The 20775-nt window shown below is 39.0% G+C and overlaps 1 protein-coding gene and 1 long non-coding RNA gene across 3 annotated transcripts; one reads left to right on the top strand and one right to left on the bottom strand.

The window, feature by feature from the left end:
* The first annotated feature begins 1689 nt into the window (after positions 1–1689).
* On the top strand, positions 1690–16431 carry LOC143669285 (uncharacterized). 2 transcript variants are annotated; one of them, XR_013168817.1, is made up of 3 exons: positions 1690–3085; positions 5523–5732; positions 16331–16431. It is a non-coding gene; the product is annotated as an uncharacterized LOC143669285 (long non-coding RNA). The 2 variants fall into 2 exon arrangements; XR_013168818.1 differs by lacking the exon at positions 1690–3085 and adding an exon at positions 4304–4545.
* Positions 11187–12128, bottom strand: LOC143669284 (putative olfactory receptor 1F12P). Its single transcript, XM_077143926.1, has one exon. The coding sequence runs from the start codon at positions 12126–12128 to the stop codon at positions 11187–11189; it is 942 nt and encodes a 313-aa protein (XP_077000041.1).
* Positions 16432–20775: the final 4344 nt, after the last annotated feature.

The raw sequence follows: 20775 nt of genomic DNA, 5'->3' as shown, positions 1-20775 counted from the left end.
TGATTGAGCTAAGCCCTTGGTACTAGCAAAGTCTGTTTCCTTTCCCCTCAGTGAACCAGCCTGCCATGCCTGTGGGGTAGGTGCGCTGGCCTGCACAGCTTGCGAGACTTACAGTTCTGTGTGGGATCTCAGCTGTTCCATCCCTTCCAGATTGGTGTTCACTGTGTGTCCAGTCACCAATACCCCCTCAGTAGTTCTTCTGTATGTTTCCTGGCTATTTACTGGCTGCTCTGGAGGACGAACTAAATTCCACACCTGGCTATGCTGTCATCTTGCCCTCTCCTGTCAGCTTGTATTTAATTGTTTTTCTTCATCAATTGACTGGAGCTCAGTGAGGTTTAAGACCATCTCTTAATATTTGAGACCTCACATTTGTTGAATGATTGAATGAAAGGGGAAATTAGGAGAGTTTGAGATGACTTCTGTTTTGGTTATTGTATGCTTACGATGATGAGAACATTAACTTGGAAATGCTAATAAGCAATAGATACTGAGATTTTTAATAACAGAAACAGACAGGAATGGGAATATAGATTTAGAGACCATCCATAGAAAGGGCAGTTGAAGATACATTATCTTGATTAAATCTCCAAGACTATGAAATGAGATCTCAGGTTCAAAACTAAACCTCGGAAAATAGTTTGAGTTGGTATAATTAGGAACATAATGTAGCAATAAAAGAGAAAAAAGGAGGGTTAGTGCTATGGCATATTAAGCGAAGAGTCTCAATCCCTCATATTTTAGTGAGTCACATTCCTTTGAAATAATAGGTTAATTTCACTTGTTATGTTTCCTAGATATGTTAAGCAAGTGCTTACCAGGTAGCGTCCCAATGCTTTATGGGCATTATCTCATTTAGACAGGAAGATAGACAGTAAAGTAAGCCTATATAATCTATGATAACTTTAATTATCATGCCAAATAGCTGCTTCCACAACTGTATGCTCTCTCCTCAGATAGCTGGCACCCTATCTCCCAGTGTCTCATCACTTCTCATGCATTTAAAACGAATTCCACAACTTCTGATAGAATTATCTAGTCTTCAAGTACTTCATATACCCCCTCCTTAGGCTAGTTTTGAAATGCCTTTCTAACTTCAAGTTATTAAACATTTATCAAGCATCTGTGTTGCGGGAGAGTTACAAAAATAGCTAAGCAGATGTGTAAACAAACGCTGTGAGAACACAGAGGAAGAAATAATTGCGCTGGGAAAAGCAAAAGTTGGGTTAAGTCAGGGTTCCTGATGGATGAGGAGGTCCCTGGTATGCATGGTGGGAGAGTGAAGGATCGGGAAAGAATTTTGTTGTTAGAGGAAGGGGATTCAGGAGAAATTCTGTCAAGACCACAGAGCAGGGGCTTCAAACTGTATGCTGGAGAAAGGTCCCACAGCACCCTATGCTTTTCACATTAAAGTACTTTGGATCCACAGTGTTATAACTGCACGTTTTGCTGTTTATCTCTCGACCTAGAACGAGGGCAGGGGCTCAGTATTGGTTTCACTGCACCTCCCGTCTCCCACCCTCACCCCCACACATACAAAGGAAGGAGTCAGTAAATATTTATTGTGTGTATAAATTTCTGACGGAGGCGAAGCCGTTCCCACTTTTCCTGCGGAAAGGCGGCTACTCCTTGTAGAGAAGCAGGAGTTCGGGGGCGGACCGCGAGGCAGATTCTTTAGGCAGAAATCACCCGATCTGACACAGATACCGCCCTCCTGACCCCGCCCGCGGGACTGTGCCACTCCCCTTACCAGGATCTCAGAGCCAAGGTCACCACCACCGCCCAGGACCCCTGAACCACGCCCCCGCTGCGCCCCACCATGACGTCATGGGCGGCTGCGGAAACGCGAAGATTGCCAGTCCCTCGCGAGATCCGCCAGCGCCAAAGCGAACTTGGCCTTGGGGGTCCTCTGAGGTCTCGGACCCGGCGGCTGCTGGGCCGCTGCGTGCGCTGAGGGCCGCGGGGGGGGCCATCTGGGTCCCGGAACCCGACCTACGGCTCCCAGTAGCGGGTTCCGAGGGGACACTTCCGGCGAAAGGACATTACTGCGCCATTTCTCAAGGCTTCCGTCCTCGGGGACTTGTGAGTCTGCGCAGAAAAACTAGCGGCTGTCTTTAGACTGAGAGTCCCCGGAGGCTTTCCTGTTCTGCTGGCTGTCGTGTTCAGTTTCCTAGGCAACCTTAACCCCGCTTGCAGGTGTCAGGGCTGAAAGGAGCAGGTGTTCCTTGTAGTAGTAAATTTGGCTCTTCTATGCGCTTGTAGCCCCAGCTTTGATTTCAACTTGGGACAGTCATATTGAAGCCTATGCAGCAGAAGTGTTAAAAAACTACAGGTAAAACCGCAGTGGTGACAGTGATGGTGTGAAAGATATATGGGAACCAACTGAAATAGATCCCACTAGCCAAAACTGAAACAATTTTAGCATGTAAAGTAGAACTGGATTGTATCCTAAAGTACTGATACTTTGGGCTGTGTTTCCATACTGATGCAGAAAAATGATTGAATAAATAAACAAATGCAGGAGAATAAACAAATCTGTGCAGAAGAATTCTAAGTAATTTATGTCAATACTCTGCCCTCAAATAGGTGGATTATAATTCCCCGCTCCTAAAGTGTCTGCATTGCAATTTCTTTCCCAAAAGTATCGTATATAAGGTGGTTAAAAAGGAGTGATTTTACAGTGACGAAACTTGAGAAAAAGGCTTTTCAGCTGGATGATCATGGTTAACTCAGCATTGATAGTCATGTTGATTTATATATATCCTTGCTGTCTTTGTGTTGAGAATGGTTCTTTACTTCCGCGGTGTTCTTCCCCAAACATATAACTTCAGTTTACTAGGAGAAAAACAGCAGATAAATCCCAATTGAGATTTAATCCATTTAATGAGAATACCTAACCCCAATACTCTTCAAAACTGTGAAGTTCATCAAAAACAGGGAAAGTCTGAGAAACCTTTACAACCAAGAGGATCGTAAGGAGACGTGATAACTAAATGTACTTACTATCCTGGAAGAGATCCGGAAACAGAAAAAACCAGACAAAAACTGAAGAAATCTTGGTAAACTGTAGACTGAAATTAATAATGTAAGAACATATTCATTAGTTGCAACAAATACATCATACTAATATAAGATAGTAATAATAAGGGAGGGAAGTACCTAAAACCGTTGAACTGTATTCCAGTAGCTTTGATTCTTGAAGATACTTGTATAACATATAGCTTTTACAGTGTGACCGTATGATTGTTGAAACCTTGTGTCTGATGCTTCCTTTATCCAGGGTGTGGACAGATGAGTAAAAGAAATAAAGACAGAAAATAAATAAATAATGGGGAGCGGGGATTAAGGGTGTGCTGGTTTAAATCTGTTCTGTACCCCAGAAAAGCCAAGTTTTTTAATCCTCACTCAGTATTGCTGGGTGAGAGCTTTTTGATTGTTTCCAAGGAGATATGACCCACCCAATTGTGCGTGATAACTTTTGATTAATGGTTTCCATGGAGATGAGTCTTCACCCATTTAAGGTGGGGTTGCTTACTGGAGCTGTTTAAAAGGGAAACATTTTGGAAAAAAGTTTGAGAGCCACCAGAATCAACAGAGCCAACAAGATAGACAGAGCCCTGGGGAAGTCATTGAAGAGTTCTGGAAAGAGAGCTAGCAGATTTCACCATATGCCTTTCCAGTTGAGAGAGAAACCTTGAACATCATCAGCCTTCTCAAAATGCTTTCATTTGGACATTTCCATGGCTTTGCCTTAATTTGGAAATTTTCACAGTCTTAGAACTGTAAACTTGCGCCTCAATAAATTCCCCCTTTTAAGAGGTGTTCTGTTTCCAGTAAATCACATTCCAGCAGCTTGCACACAAGAACAGGGGTTAAAAATATTGGGTAGATTACAATACTAGTGGTAATGAGATGGAGTGGTAAGTTATGTATTTTTTTTCTTCTTATTTCTTTTTCTGGAGTGATGCAAATATTCTAAAAATAATTATGATGATGAATGTACAACTATGTGATGAAATTGTGTCATTGATTGTGTTCTTTGCATAAACTATGGTGTGTGAAAATATTTCAATAAAGAATATTAAAATAATACTAATGATAAGGGGACCTAGGTATGGAATATAGGGGAACTCTGTACTATATTTGCACTTATTTTCTATAAATCTAAAACTTCTGAAATGAAAAGTTTAAAGCAAAAATAATGCATCCCTTGCTTTACTTTTATTATTATTATTAACATCTGTGCCAGTTTGAAAACTGTTGTATACCCCAGAAAAGCCATGTTCTTTAACCCTGGTTCAGAATTGTGGGTGGGACCTGTTGATTAGGTGGTTTCCATGGAGATGTGTCTCTATCCATTCAAGGTGGGGCTGCTTACTGGAGTCCTTAAAGGGAACCATTTTGGGAAAAGCTTCAGAGCCCACATGGCCAGAACCCTTTGGAGATGCAGAAAGAAATGCCTCTGGGGAAGCCTTATGGAGAAGTTGGGAGAGAAAGCTAGCAGATGTTGCCATATGCCTTCCCATCGGCCTTTCCTGAATCAAGGTATCTTTCCCTCTATACTTTAGTTTGGACATTTTTATAGCTTTAGAACTGTAAAGTTGTACCTTAATAAACTACCCCCCCCCCTTTTTTTTTTGACATGGGCAGGCACCAGGAATTGAACCTGGGTCCTCTGGCATGGCAGGCAAGCATTCTTGTCTGCTGAGCCACCGTGGCCCACCATAAATTCCCTTTTTAAAATCCATTCAATTCTGGTATATTGCATTTCACACCTTCAGCAAACCACGACATCTTATAGTAGTATATAGAAGGGTATTTGGGCATTTCATGGCCTTAGAATTGTAACTTGTAACTTAATAAATCCCCTTTATAAAAGCCAGTCCATTTCTGGTATATTGCCCAAATTAAGGCACCAACAAGAAGATACCTTCTCAGAGAAAAGGCAGCTGGCACCCAGGTTCCTTTGTCACATGAGAAGGTACATGGCGATGTCTGCTATCCTTCTCTCCTGATTTCTGGTTTCAAACGGCCCTCTCAGCTCCCGTGGGTACTTCTGACATCTCCTGAGACATTTTTCTTCTGCATCTCCAAACATCTGTGTCTGAGCTTTCTCTGAAGTATTTCCTTCTTAAAGGACTCCCGTAAGCTGATTAAGAGCCACCCTGAATTGTCAGGGTCACATCTCCATGGAAACAACATAATTAAAATGTCCCATCCCACAATAGGTCTTCCCTAGATGATTGGATTAAAAAAGCATGGATTTTCTGGGGTACAAAACAGTCCAGCACATCTATCTAATGTCTAAACTCCCCACTTGAACAACTAAACACCAATATGTTCCTCTTCTTAACAACTGAACACCAGAAGACTCAATTTCCCGAACTGTGTTGCTGTTGTGAGTGCTGTAGTAAGTTGAATTATGCACCATGGGTCAGGTGGCGGAGATGACATAATCTTAATTCCAGGCCTGGATGTGTGAACTCATAGTAAATAAGACTTTCTAAATATTTTATTTTTAGTTAAAGTGTGACCTACTGAATCAGGATGGATTATTACTGGAGGCCTTATAAAGAGAAGGCATGGGGAGAAGCTGGTGGAAGTCAGCAAAACCTAGAAGAGAAAAGAGAGGACATCACCCTGTGATGGGAAAGCCAAGGAACCCAAGGATTATTGGCCATCCAGAATGCTACCAACTGTGGAAGGAAGCAAGCCTTCTAACTGCTGACACTGTAAGCCAATAGTCCTGTTGTTTAAGCAAATCTAGTTTGTGTTATTTGTGGTAGCCAGCAGGAAACTAATAGAGGCAGTCAATGAAATGTATGAATAATTTTTTAAAATAGGATTTACTGGAAATCTCTATATGGGTTCGAACTTATTGGAAGGTGACCTGTTTTGCTTTTTCTCTCTTCTCTTATGGCTGGAGCACAAGTAGCCAACTTGGACTGTGTGGTTAACTTGATGTTAAAAGTTATGTGCTACAGATGGTAGAACAGAAATATAGAAGGGGCATGAGTCCCCAATGACCATGAAACCACCATGCCAATTGTGGAATATCTACCTTGGAGACTTCTTTTATGTGCAATAAATGTAAATATCTACCTTAAGACATAATATTCAACATTTTAATCTATTTCTTTGGGTATTTACCTTTATGTTTCTAAAAAGCACATTAACTGGCAACTTGTTAAGTTTTTCAATTTTATATGTTATGTATTATTCCATTTCCATAAAGTATGAAAAATTAGCTTTCTTACAGCAGCCTTCTAACTGCTGACACTGTAAGCCAATAGTCCTGTTGTTTAAGCAAATCTAGTTTGTGTTATTTGTGGTAGCCAGCAGGAAACTAATAGAGGCAGTCAATGAAATGTATGAATAATTTTTTAAAATAGGATTTACTGGAAATCTCTATATGGGTTCGAACTTATTGGAAGGTGACCTGAAAATTAGCTTTCTTACAGTGAATACTCACATAATTATCATACCATGTCTTTCCCATATAGTTATCCTTGTTTTAGGTTAGTGGTTTTGTTTTGTTTTGTTTTGTATGGGCAGGCACTGGGACGAGAATTCTGCCTGTTGAGCCATCATGGTCCACCCAGTTAGTGTTTTTGTATTATCATGAACATGTGAGAATGTATGGTTATGTGGTGTGTATTAGTTAGGGTTCTCTAGAGAAACAGAATCAACAGGGAACACCCACAAATATAAAATTTATAAAAGTGTCTCATGTGACTGCGGGAATGCAGAATACAAAATCTGCAGGGCAGGCTGTGAAGCCGACTATTCCGATGGAAGGTCTGGACGAACTCCACTGAAGAGGCTCACCAGCCGAAGCAGGAAAAGAACCTGTCTCTTCTGAATTCTCCTTAAAAGGCTTCCGGAGATTAGATTAAGCATCACTCATTGCAGAAGACACTCCCCTTTGGCTGATTACAAATGGAATCAGCTGTGGATGCAGCCGACATGATCGTAATTTAGTTCTATGAAATGTCCTCATCACAACAGATAGGCCAGCACTTGCCCAACCAGACAAACAGGTACCACCACGTGGCCAAGTTGACAAATGAACCTGATCATGACATGTTGATACTACTGTTCTTGTACGACATTTTGTTTTTCTGGGAACTAATAATTCCCTCTTTTCTCATTTTCTTCGTATTCTAGGAGCCTATCTACAATCTTCACCCTACCCCCCAAACTCTGAACAAACTCTAAATTGCCTTTCAATATCGTAAAACACACATAAAATATTCTACCATATTCAGGGTTTATTTTTTTCCCCCTTGAGGTCATTCACCCTGGAACCTTCTGGCCTTCTCCTATTCGGGCTATCTGGTCTTCCATTCTGCCATACAATTATTGTCTATGGAATTACCGTCACCATCATTTGTCTCTTCCCTTGTCTCTTTCCTATGTTGAGTTCCTTATCTTCAGAATCCTGTCTTCCCTTTACCTAGTTTATTCCCTGTTTTGTTTTTTAGAGAACATTTTTTAGAAGTTTCCTGTAAAAAAATGCATGGAAGGTAAATTTTGTGAGATCCTGTAAATTTTAAAATGTCTTTATTAAGCCCTACCTCTTGATTAATATTTGCCTGGGTAGATCTAAATTTGAAATGATTTACACCAGAATTTTAAAGGAATTTCTTCATTGCCTACTAATTTCTAGTGCTGTTATTGACAAATCTAGTGTCATTCTGATTCTTCATCCTTTGAATGTTTGATATGATCTGTTTTGTTTGGGAAGCTTTTAGGATCTTCTCTTTGTCCTTATGATTCTTAAATTTCACAATAATGTGTCTTGATGAGAGTCTTTTTTTTTTTTTTGCATTCACAATGCTGGATAGTCAATAGGACTTTTCAGTTTGGTAATTAATGAATGTAGTTGTGGGAATTTCTCCAATGTATTTCTCAGATAATCTTCAAGTTTTCTATTTTCTTTCTCTTTTTCTTCTTTTCAGTTTCTTAAAAGCTATGAACAGATCAAACCATATTGACAAGAATAAAAATAATATCACAACTCCATGGACACAACGTTCAGGTTCATTAATTTTTTAACATAATGCACAATTTGCTTCAAATATTTATTTCAAAAATTGTGTATTACACATGCAAGTGAGGCCTCCACAGCATTTCTTCATGAATCCATTCCCTTACGTCTCTGGATGAATGGTATTTACCATTCTACTTTACCTATATATTTATTTTGCCATAAATTGTAGTGTTTTACAGATTTTAAACCTTTATATAAATGAAATTATACTGTAACTTCCTCTCTCACATTTGCTTTTATTTCTTTTTTTTATCTTTTTGTTTTTTTATTTGCTTTTCACTCAACTCAAAAAAATAATCTCTCTGAATATGTAAGGTTAATTCATTTTAACTACTGTAGAATATTTTATTATATGAATAGCCAAAATGTGGCCACCTAGTTCATCCATTCTCCTGATGGTGTACATTTAAACTCTATCATTTTTTTCTGCTATTGTTTTAATCTTGAAAGGAACATTTTTGGATATGTCTCCAAATGCATTTATATAGGATGTCTCAAAGAGAATATACATAGAAGAGAAACTTCTGTGTCAAAATTATGCTTGTAATATTTATCATCTCACAGTTATAGAGACCACATTTAGAACAGTCAGAAGGGCAAACTGCAGCATCCATTGTTCAGTGACAGTGACTGTGGTCAACTTATAAGATAGTTCTTTTTGTTGTTTAGGCTGTTGTGCTGGTTTGAAATGATATATGGACCCTAGAAAAGCCGTGTTTTAATTCTAATTCCATTTTGTAAAGGCAGCCATTTCTTCTAATCCCTATTCAGTATTGAATGTTTGAAACTAATCAGATCATCTCCCTGGAGATGTGATTTAATCTAGAGTGGTTGTTAAACTGGATTAGCTGGAGGCATGTCTCCACCCATTTGGGTGGGTCTTGATAAGTTTATGGAGTCCTATAAAAGAGGAAACATTTTGGAGAAAGAAAGAGATTCAGAGAGAGCAGTCAATACTATATATTTGAAACTGTAATCAGATCATCTCCCTGGAGATGTGATTTAGTCAAGAGTAGTTGTTAAACTGAATTAGGTGACATGTCTCCATCCATTTGGGTGGGTCTCGATAAGTTTTTGGAGTCCCATAAAAGAGGAAACATTTTGGAGAACGGAGATTTGGAGAGAGCAGAGAATGCTGTAGTACCATGGAGCAGAGTCCACCAACCAGCGACCTTTTTAGATGAAGAAAGAACATGCCTCCCAGGAAGCTTCATGAAACAGGAAGCCTGGAGAAGAAGCTAGGAGATGATGCTGTGTTTGCCATGTGCCCTTCCAGATTAGAGAGGAACCCTGACCATGTTCACCATGTGCCTTTCCAGATGAGAGAGAAACTCCGACTGTGTTCACCATGTGCCTTCTCACTTGAGAGAGAAACCTTGAACTTCACTGGCCTTCTTGAACCAAGGTATCTTTCCCTGGATGAATACCCTTGATTGGACATTTCTATAGACTTGTTTTAATTGGAATATTTTCTCAGCCTTGAAACTGTAAACTAGCAACTTATTAAGTTCCCCTTTAGAAAAGCCATTCTGTTTCTGGTATATTGCATTCTGACAGCTAGCAAACTAGAACAAGCTGTCATCTTGCCATAGGCCTCTGAACCTGGTCTTCCAGCCCTTTCGGTAGTTTTATGAATTATCCAGTGTTCTATTTGTGCTTAATTAAGAAGAGTTGATTTCTGTTACTTGCAGCTAAGATATCTGACATGTACTAAGATCTTTCAGGAGCTAAGGAATTCGTATCTGATTGGTCCATTTCTGCCATTGCTTTTTTTTCCCACTGAGTGTTATTTACACTGGTACCATACATAGTCCAAGTTTTTCTGCTTTCTTTCAGAGTGCAGAGAAGAGTAAGAACCACAAATATAATTTCTAGAAACGCTCTCTGTCATAGACAAATGAACAAATATTTATAGCAAGGTACCTGTTTATCTCTTTCCCTCCCTTTATCTCTATCTTTTTATCTCTGTTTCTGCCTTCAGTGATTATATCACCATGAAAATGGTTGAACATACATTTACTACATTTGAAGAAATATTTTGGATGGTGACTTAAATTATGGAATATATGGCATATGAAGAATGCACTTTTCAGGGGTCTAGGGTAAATTGTGAACACAGAAATCAGATACAAACTCCAAATCAAAAGTCACAAAGGCATACACTTTTGATTGCAGTTATGGTTTGTGTTTTCATATAAGCAACTTGATGCATGGCGTAGAATTTTGAATTTAAAAAATTTGATAATCTCCCAGGTAATTCCTTGCAGATCAACTTGAAGATTTCTATATAGAGAGAGTTAGATATACATTTATACATAGACATTGATAAAAACCCTGCTTTTTACATAAGAAAATGTATACAATATAGTCTTTTAAAATATTTTATTGACAAATTTTTACACACATACAGTCCATACATGATGTACAACAATATAGTCTTAAAACAGGAATAAATATAAAACATTAGGGTAAGAAATAACTATCCATTTTTCATTTTTACCAGTCCGTAGTATGGACTCTATACTCCGTTCAAATGAATTCAGTACATTTACTCATACAGATCATTTCATGCTCCTTTTTAAACCACAAGTATTCCTTTTTGAATGTTCTCATCATTCCTATATGAAACTCACTCATTGTTTCAAGACCAAGATTAAGTACTTTCTTTTCCCTGAAGCTTTCCTTGATCTCAGTTCTCACCAATCTCTTCTCCCTTTGACCTCATATTGTAGTTAACGGTTTGAAACTGGATTACATAGCAATTTTATTCATTGGTGTTTTTCATGCAAGGTGGTTGATCACTTACTTCCTTCTCTAAGAGGGGGACAGTCCTAAGAGAGTTCTCTATTATGAACTCTTCATGGCATGCCCCCATTAATCAGGACTGCATGTGATATCTTAACAATACATTCAAATGTTGATTTCATATTTTATTGTTATTTCCAGGGACTTTATATATATAATTTTTCCAAATCGGTAATCTCTCAGAGAACGCAAATACATAGGGCTATGATTTGTAACAAATTTAGCTGTGTCAAGTTTAATTAAATATTTAATAATATCTTTGTGTTTATGATGGGGATGAGAATGATGATCTCATTAGTATTTGTCTGTTGAACTTCTTGCAGTCATTTTACTGGGAGAAGATTTTGCTGTGGCCCAGGACCTTCTTTAGAGCCCCCTTCAGTTCATTGTTCCTTAAGCTGTAAATGAAGGGATTCAGTACAGGGGCTACCACCATGAAAATTACTGATGCCACCGAGTCTTTTTCAGTTGAATGGTTGGATGAGGGGCTCATATAGACCCCTGTGATTGCGCCATAGAAAAGAATGACCAAGGCAAGATGGGATCCACAGGTGGAGAAAGCCTTGAATTTTCCTTGGGCAGAAGGGACTTTCATCACAGCAGAGATTATGCGGATATAGGATGCTAAAATACACCCTGAAGGTACCACAAAGATCAGCCCCACCACAGCAAGGACCATCAACTGATTAAAGCTGGTATCAGAACAGGATAGAGGAAGGAGAGAGTTGATATCACAGAAGAAATGATGGATGATATTGTTGGAGCAGAAGTGCAGACGGGTCATCATAAGGGTATGCAAGAGGGGATTCAACATGGCAATGATCCAGGGTAAAGCCACCAGAGAAGCACAGAGGTGCTGGGTCATAATGGTGGAGTAATGCAAAGGGTGACAGATGGCCACATAACGGTCATATGCCATCACTGTGAGAAGAAAATTGTCCATGTTGGCAAACATCATACAGAAATACATCTGAGCCAAGCAACCAGAATAGGAGATGGACTGAGCCTGGCTTTGGATGTTCAGCAGCATCTTGGGAACTGTAGCTGAAGGAAGGCAGAGGTCTACCAAGGACAGGTTGGCAAGGAAGAAGTACATGGGTGTGTGGAGGTGATAGTCTGAGCCAATGGCCAGCAAGATGAACAAGTTCCCCAACAGCCCTGTTAAGTAGAGACATAGGAAAAGTGCAAAGAGGAGGGTCTGTTGCCCTGGCCAACTGGAAAAGCCCAGGAGAAGGAATTCAGAGACACTGGTTTCATTTCCCTTTTCCATTGCTTGGATATATCTGCATGAAGACACAAGTGATGAAATATTTCTACCAGGAAAAAGTTTTCTCTTGATACTTTTTTATGTACTAATCTAGTTCGGTCCCTCTTACCAAATATTCTCTTATAATGCCATCCTATGCCCTCTCTGATGTTCTTCCAAGCCTCACTGAACCAGAGGTATATCCTCCACCCCATCAATTGTCTTCCATTTATCCTTCCTTATTGGGACCTTCCCTCATCCAAGATTTCAGTGAGATCAGTACACATCATTCTTTAGTAGGCACACATTGCCTTCCTATTTGTGATGTTGACATTGACTCTTGCATAGTTTTCATTGTGTGTGGCTACCTGTCAGTCAGGTGCATGTTGGACAGTATTCATGAATCCAACACTCTAAATCACCCATGGCAATCACTGAAATTTAAGTGAAAACATTTGTCAAAATATTTGTTCGACATCATATGAAACATCCTGCTTGAAAGCCTGTCAGATATCTACCAAGTAGAAACTGTAAGTCAGGGATAAATGATCCTATTTCATTAAGACTTAGAAATAAAATATGCTTGAAAATTGTAAAATGTTAAGCTGCCAAAAATAATTTACATGAAGACAATGAGCAATGTAGGAAAATATTTATAAATAAGTTAAAGAAGCAGAACACAGAAAAGGAAGTATTTATATAGAATATGTATTATATTCATGTAGATAAAACTAAAGCAGAACATACAAAAAAAGTTTGTCAAAACAAGAGGGCAGATTTGAAAGATTCCCTTTTAATATATTTTACAAAAATTTTTTAACCATAACTACAAAAAGTGGTTCATGTATACAAGATATCATTATTTCTTTAGATCCTGCATTTCTTGGAGTGATAGAAAACACAACATAATAGAAGACAGAGTTCTTTTCCTGAGAAACTTGGAATCAAGTTGTGGAGGGAAAAAATGATCATAGAAAATAATTAATAATGTATATACAGATGAGATAGTTTCAGAAGAATGGAGGACTCTGTAAGAGGTAGAAAAATCATTGGAGTGTGGGCTCATGGAGTCAGTTCATACTGAAACCAGGCCCAAAATCACTTGGTGACTTGGTGATCAAATCACTTAATCTCTCTAAATCTTAGTTTTCTCATTTGTAATTATAGTACCAACCCCATAGGTTGTTGTGAGACTGAAATGAGGTAATGTATGCAAAGCTCTTAGTAAATAATAATTATTCAATAAATGTAAGCTATTGCTGTTCTTGACAAAGATAGAAAGAAGTAAGTTAGCTTTCTTTCAACCATCTTCACAGAGGCTATTTTAAATCTTCTCTTGTCTTTTCAGACCTCTCATTCCAACACATCCCTTCATATACTTCTTGTATTTACAGAGAACATAGAAGCTACTGTTGGATGGAAGTGCTCAACTTCCTGCCACCAGTGCAGAAAACTTTATATACATCTCCATCCTTCCTTTTTTCCTTCCTTCTTGTTAAAACAGAAGCAATTCCTTTCTGTAAAAGGTTAGCACCTCTCCATGTGATCCTACTCTTTCCCAATTTTCTCAGGACCTCAACTTCTCTTTTCTGTAACTTGAATGCTCTCTGGCTTTTCTGGATCCATACTTTCAGCTTAAGTCTATCCGTATTCTGCAACCTTTTCTGGATCCAAGTCTATCTCCTACAACCCTGATTCTCTCCTCCCTGCATAGTCCCTACAGTGCTGACTTCTCCACATCCCATTTATTTCTTATCTCATGACAATCCTTCTACTGCCCCTACCACTACAGTGAATTACTCTTTTTGAGTCTTGCTAAATCCAATGGACATCTGTTGGTCCTTTTCTTTTAGATGCCCTAGAATTCTCTCTTTGAAAATGTGTTTTCCTCCTTGGACATATTTTCAGATTTCCTCCAGTCTTTCTGGCTGCTCCTTTTTTGTTTACTTTGCAGAATTCACTTCCTTTGAACACCCTTTAATGTTGCATTTCTCTGGGGGTTGTCTTATGTTTTCTTTCTTTTCACTTTATACACTCTTCTTGGATGATTCTATTCACTTCCATGTTCTGAATACCATCTGTATATGCACATCTCCCAAATTTATTTCTCTACTGAAATTCTCTCTCCTCATCTTCAGACTCATATTTTCATTGCTTTCTCTATATATGTCTACTTGGATGTCATGTGAACATTACATACCTAATACTTCTTAAACTAAACCCATCATTATCTCTTCTCCTCAAAGACCGCTTTTACCTTTAAGCACTCTTTATCAATAAGCTGCACCTCAATCTACCTAATTGTTCCAGGAAAGAAACTTTGGAGTTAGCCAGGACTTCTCACTCACTATTATCCAATCAGTCACTCAGCCCTCTTGATATTACTTTGGAGAAGCAGAATATTATTAATAAATAATTTAAAATATCTACCGTAATTAAGGCATTATTTTAGGCATTGGGAAATAACAGAGAATAAGAGAGACATGGGCTCTTTTCATAAGGAGCTTTAAATTTCAATCCAGAAACCTTAGAATTATCCTTGACTTATCCAGTTCATGACCATGCCCTGTTGATTCCGACTCTTCTCACATCAATTTTCTTTTCTTCATTCTCAATTATACTGCTTTATATCAGAATTCTGACCATATCTCATCAGGATAATTGCAATAGCTTTCTAATTGGTCTTCTTTCCTATAGTGTTCCCCCTTTGTACTGGTTTGAAACTATTATGTACCCCAGAAAAGCCATATTTTAATCCTGATCCAATCTTGTGGGTCAGACATTTCTTTTAACCCTGATTCAATACTGCAGGGTGCAAACTTTTGATTATATTATCTCCATGAGATGTGATGCCCCAATTGTGGGTGTGACCTTTTGGTGGAGGTCACAAAAGGTCACACCCTTGATTAGATTAGATGGAGACGTGACTCACATTTGATTAGATGGAGATGTGACTCCACCCATTCTAGTGGTTCTTGATTAGTTTACTATACTCCTTTAAAAGAGAAACATTTTGGAGAGACTTCAGTGCAGATTCAGAGGCTCAGAGAACACTTGCTTTAGAGCTCACAGAGCATACATGAGACCCAGATATCTGGAGATGCAGGGCCCAGCAGACATCATCATGAACCTTTCCATGAGCTGCATAGCAAGCCAGAACCCAGAATTGTGTCCTGGAGGAGCTAAGTGAAGGCCCCCAGACACCAAGTGAGGAACCCCCACAGGAAACAGGTTGAAAGCAAAGGAGTCCAGGAGCCAGGAACCAGTTAATTCCAGCCACGTGCCTTCCCAGCTGACAGAGGTGTTCTGGCATCAGCCTTTCTTGTGTGAAGGTAACCTCTCATTGGTGCCTTAGTTTGGACATTTTCTCAGCACTAGAACTGTAAACCTGTAACTTATTAAATTCCCATTTTAAAAGCTGTTCCATTTCTGGTATATTTCTTTCTGGCATTTGTAAACTATTACACCCTTTCAATCCTTCCTTTACTCTTACCAAAGAATTACCCTTCTAAAACAAGAAATTTCCCATTTCCCTTTTTAAAACATTCAAATGGTTTTTAATTGCCTGCAGCCCAAATTTTAATTTCCTTGTGGCCTACAGAGTTCCGCATGAACCATTTCTTACCTCTCTAGACTCATCTCTTACTATGATCAATTTCTTATCCTTAGAATTTCTTGCCACCCTCTGAATTTTATGTCTATAAAATTCTCATGTTTTCTCATATTGGAATTCTGTAACCAACCTTTCTAAAGCTTCTCTGAAGATACTCTCTATCACATTGCTTTGTTTTTTTTTTCCTTCATGTTACTCAGCATGTAATTTTCTTGCTTATTTATTTTCTGCCTGTACCTGTGAGATGCAAACTTCACAAAAGCAAGAAATTTGTCTCTTCCTTTTTTTTTTTTATATATCACTGTATGCATAGAATACTGCTTGACATACGACAGGTACTCAGTTATCTCTTTGTGGAAGGAAGGAAAGATGGGAGGATGGGAGGAGGGAAGGAAAGAATGAAATAGTACATTTGCTAAAGATTCAGGAAACTTCTTCTGATGTCATCAGATAGAAATATGTACCCTCAATGCATATTTTATTATGAATTTTACCCTAGGCCATATGACAATTTGGTGTATATCTATGACAACACCCCCCACCTTCAGTGCATGTATGCTTGTGTGTCTTTGTTGCTTTGTTTTTATGACTCTCTCATCTTTCTTGCTTGTAGGATTTTGGAGATCACATGGACAGGATCGTATTCATCTTTGTATAGGGAAACCCCACTTTTATATAGACAGTGATTTATATTTGCCTAAGAAGACAGACTGGTTCTTTTTTTTGGGGGGGGGTGGGGAGGGGAAATGAGCTGCATGCTAAAAAATGCAAGATGACACCATGTCTGATTCTATTTTTGGTTCTCTACCCAGCCCCCTTGCCTGTGTCTAAACCAAAGTATGGAGTCTGGTAGCAGAACCTAAAGGAAATGGAGGGACTTTGTTAGATAACTTTTTCCATGACTGAATAATAAAGTGTGAAACTGGGTGAGAGAGACATTTTCCACATTTTTATGCAAAGTGGAGGGAGGCATTGGACTTCAGAGAAGATAAGGCTGCCTGACATTAGCAGCTCTGAAAGCATCAGTGCGATGGCATCAGTATGGAACAGAAAAATAGTTTTCAGCGACCTTGATCAGAAGAAGAAGAAAACAGATAATTCCACCCACCAGGGAGAGGGCAGAGTTCGTATGAGAACTTTTTCAGGATTCCCAGAAATAATGAAAATTACTTTCCACAGGCTACAGGACTCATAATAAGGAAATGGCAACTGCGTCTAATAACTACTCTTGGAGTTATAGGCTGATATGGTCTCAGGAAACAGCTCAGAGTTTTATCACATCATGTGGTATAGAGGGCACTCAAAAATATTAGCTGAATAAATATTCTTTAGCAACTATGGAGACTGCAGGAGAAAGATTTTCATTATGGTGTATCACGGGGACATAAATGGAGGGGAGGGCAAGCTATGAGTTTTGAAGGAATGAAAATATTAAAAGTCCTTTCTGGAAGACTTCTTGCTGTGTCCTCCCCTTCCTCCACATCTCACATGGGCACAACAGAAATCTCTACTTCTATCATTTGCCATAGTTTCTGTTTGAAGTCCCCAGGAAGGTCTCACAGAAACATTTTTTTCAGTATTCCTTTTTTCTTTTATTTTCATCCAAGCATATTGTTAAATGTTGTCCTGAGCTCTTTGTATGATTCTGTTAAACAACTGATTTGAATATTGAGAAATTAATTTATAGAGAATGTATTAAGGGAATAGTCCAGAAAACAAATACCCTGGAGGGATAACTGGCTTCCCAATAATCTATAGGAGACATAAAGACGAAATATAGGCACTAAAAAATGCTTTGGATGTAGGACCATAAACATTTATTGAGCTCATCAGTGCATCAGGTGGTAGTAGTCATGATGGAGATTAGGTACATTATGCCTCCAATTTTCCAGAAAGTAACTTTTTTTTTTTAACTTTTTGAAACATGATAAAACCATCAAAAGTACATGAAATCAGCTAAGTGAATTCTAAATGTAAATCATAAATTTTTCAAGAGAAAAATACAGATAAGACTTATCACTGTCAAATAATCTATGCCCCACTAAAAGTTCTCTTAGTTTGTTAATCCTCACAATGGTTTTATGATATAGTCATGAATCCACATTATCTAGGCACTGAGTTTTAGCAGAGCCAGGATCTGAATTAATAAGACTTCTTGATTTGAAGTTTAGCCCACTTTTCACTAAGCTACAACTACATCTAGGATTGCACACTTTCACAGGATAGGCTCCAATTCCTTTGCTCATCCACTCATAAATTCCACAAGTGATTATTAGGCACCTGCTATTTGTTAGGTAATGCCTGGTGGTCTTGTGTGGAGCCTGCACTTGTCTAAGTAAAGAGATGCTCTCTCTTTGTTTCTCTAACATTGCTCTTTCATATTGCACTTACCTGGTGCTCATATTAGGAGCCTTCTGGGCAGTGACTTAGCTTCTAAGTCTTACTCAGAGGTAATGGTAGAAGTAAAAATGGGGAATGTTGCCTTCCCACCAGTTGTATAGGGATGAGGGATGGGATGATTCTGGGGCAGCGTGTTTCTGGTGCATTGAAAACTGTGGTAACTTCCTCACACTAAAATTTATAGTTCTTTGCATCCCCTGGGAACACAGCCTCAAAAAGCTCCCTCAACTCCAGCAATAATGACTTCACCTCCCCTTGTGGTTTCCCCAACTATAACACTAAGGATAATATACTTAGCAGACAGTTTTCCAGGGAGAATAAAGGAATTAAAAGATCTGGATGTTGTTTATAGATTTTGTTATACACATCTGCTTCCACCCCTAAGAAGTTCTGGAAAAACAAAAGCAAAACCAAATGTTACACTAATAAAAATTAGGGTGCACAGGTAGTTCAGTGGTTAGAAGGCCTGCTTTTCATGCGGGAGACCTGAGTTCGATTCCTGGGCCCACGCACCTCAATAAAAAAATAAATAAGTACCTTTTTAGGCATGAATTATTTTGTCCTTGGTAGAATTGATCCATTCTTTGAACATAAGTCTGCCTTCCCTGCCTGCAGCACTTTGTTGGCAACACTGTCATACAACTTAAACTGACATATTAACATTGCTTTAGATCACAAGACTTATTTTGTGGTAAAGGAGTGGAGACAATGGGCACATGATTACAAGATTCATTGGTCTTACCATATTACAGTGAAATGGCCTCTTAAAGCGTCAGCGAATGTGCCTACTTGAGGATAACACCCAAAGGATTGGGGATGCTGTACTTCAGGATGCAGTTTATGCATGGGACAAAAGCCAAATGTGTTTGGCTCCAAATGTGGAGCTAAAGTTTGCGTGCAACAAACTACTCTAAAGCTTAGTGGCTTAAAACCATTTATTTAGCTCACAATTATGCAAGTCAGCAATTTGCGCTAGGCTCCACCGAGTAGTTCTTCTGGTCTTGGCTAGACTCACTCATGTGCCTACTGTTAGCTTCTGGATCAGTTTGAGAACAGTTTGATAGGTCTAGGATAGCCATAGCTGGAATGCTGTTGTCTGCTTAATGTGGTCTCTCATCATTCAGTAGCATGGTCTGGACTTGTTCATATTTTGGATTCAGGTTTTCAAGAGAGAGCAGAAACATGCAAGACCTCCTAAAGACTAGACTTAAAACTGGCACAATGTCACTTCTGCTGCATTTATTGGCCAAAACAAGTCACAAGACGAACCCAGTTGCAAGGGATGGCGAAAGATTGCCTCTTGATGGAAAGAGCTTCAAAGTCACCTTGCAAAGGGCATGGATTCAGGGAGGGGTACAGAATTGTGGCTATTTTTGCAATCAACCAAGATGGAAGTAGGAATGATTTCTTTTATCATTGCTCCCACTAATCAATCAGCTTTTGCTTCTCATCTCTATAACCTTAGGCTCTGACAGATTTGAGACTCTGATTCTGAGGCAAAGAATGTTTCCAGGAGAGAACACAATAAGGGTTTTACTGAACTTGAAACCGTGACTGCTATCTGGCCATTCTGGGCTCCTCTTACTCATGGACCAGCAGGCAAAGAAAGGAGTAACTGTAGTCGTTGAAGATAATTGACCTTGATTCCCATGAGTATCGAGGATTGCTGCTACACATGAGGTTAGGAAGGAGTATGTCTGGAACCCAGGGAACTTAATCTGAAATTACAGCAACCGTGACCCTGTGAGAGTAAGGAAAGGATAACGTGGCGGTTATTTCCCCTGGCCGAAATTGGTTATGGGTATACACCTCTAAACAGTTGGAGCAGTGAGATTATAGCATTTTCATTAACTTTTGCGTTAAGATTTTATAGAGATTGTGCTGGCATCAACCTTGAAGAAGAGTTAGTTGGACTTAATAATGGAAGGCACAAGGGGACCATAATGATGCAAGGGGTGGGCTGTTTCAGAAACCTCTTGAGCATTACTTGAGATTATTGGGGGCCTCATCTTTTTCTTATTTCATTTAGCACTACAGGAATTGTTCTGTGAGCTCTGTTTCCATTTGAGTGCAACTTGACAGTGCCTCAACTTGGGCCTGTGTTGTGTACCCTTTACTTCTCTAATACTGCAGCACCATGGTAGATGACGCCACAGGAATCTGCCTGGTGCTCACACTTTTACAGCCTGCAAGTGTGAGATTGTTAACACCTCACAGAGTGAAAATTTGACCACAGGGGTATGACAGCTGATGGATCATTTCTTTCTCCTTTTTACCCCTGGGACAGATGGCTGTAAGATGCATTTCAGATAGATATGTAGGATTGAGCAGCAAGTTACTTCATATTGATGACAAACTTGAAAATACATTCTTGACATCCTTAATTTTCTTCCCTGCTTTGCTCTCCCCCATTTACTCCTGCTCCTATGCTCCATTAGCTATAGAGTACCTGTGATTATGCCTTTGTCTGAAGGTCTGTTTTTTTTGAAGAACCTAGGCTAATACAAATGATCTGGGGTCTCTAAGGATAATCTTAATTATAAATATAAATTTTGCAGTTATTCCATATAAAAGATATTTGTAGCCACAAGAATGGAGGAGATTGCATGGGGGAGAGATTTTAGAGTAACAAGAGGACCTAAGACCAAGGCGTAAGAC

The sequence above is a fragment of the Tamandua tetradactyla genome, chromosome 25, assembly GCF_023851605.1.
Source record: "Tamandua tetradactyla isolate mTamTet1 chromosome 25, mTamTet1.pri, whole genome shotgun sequence".
In the NCBI taxonomy this organism is placed as follows: Eukaryota; Metazoa; Chordata; class Mammalia; order Pilosa; family Myrmecophagidae; genus Tamandua; species Tamandua tetradactyla.
The sequence above is the reverse complement of the archived record's forward strand: the minus strand, read 5'-3'. Positions and strand labels throughout refer to the sequence as shown.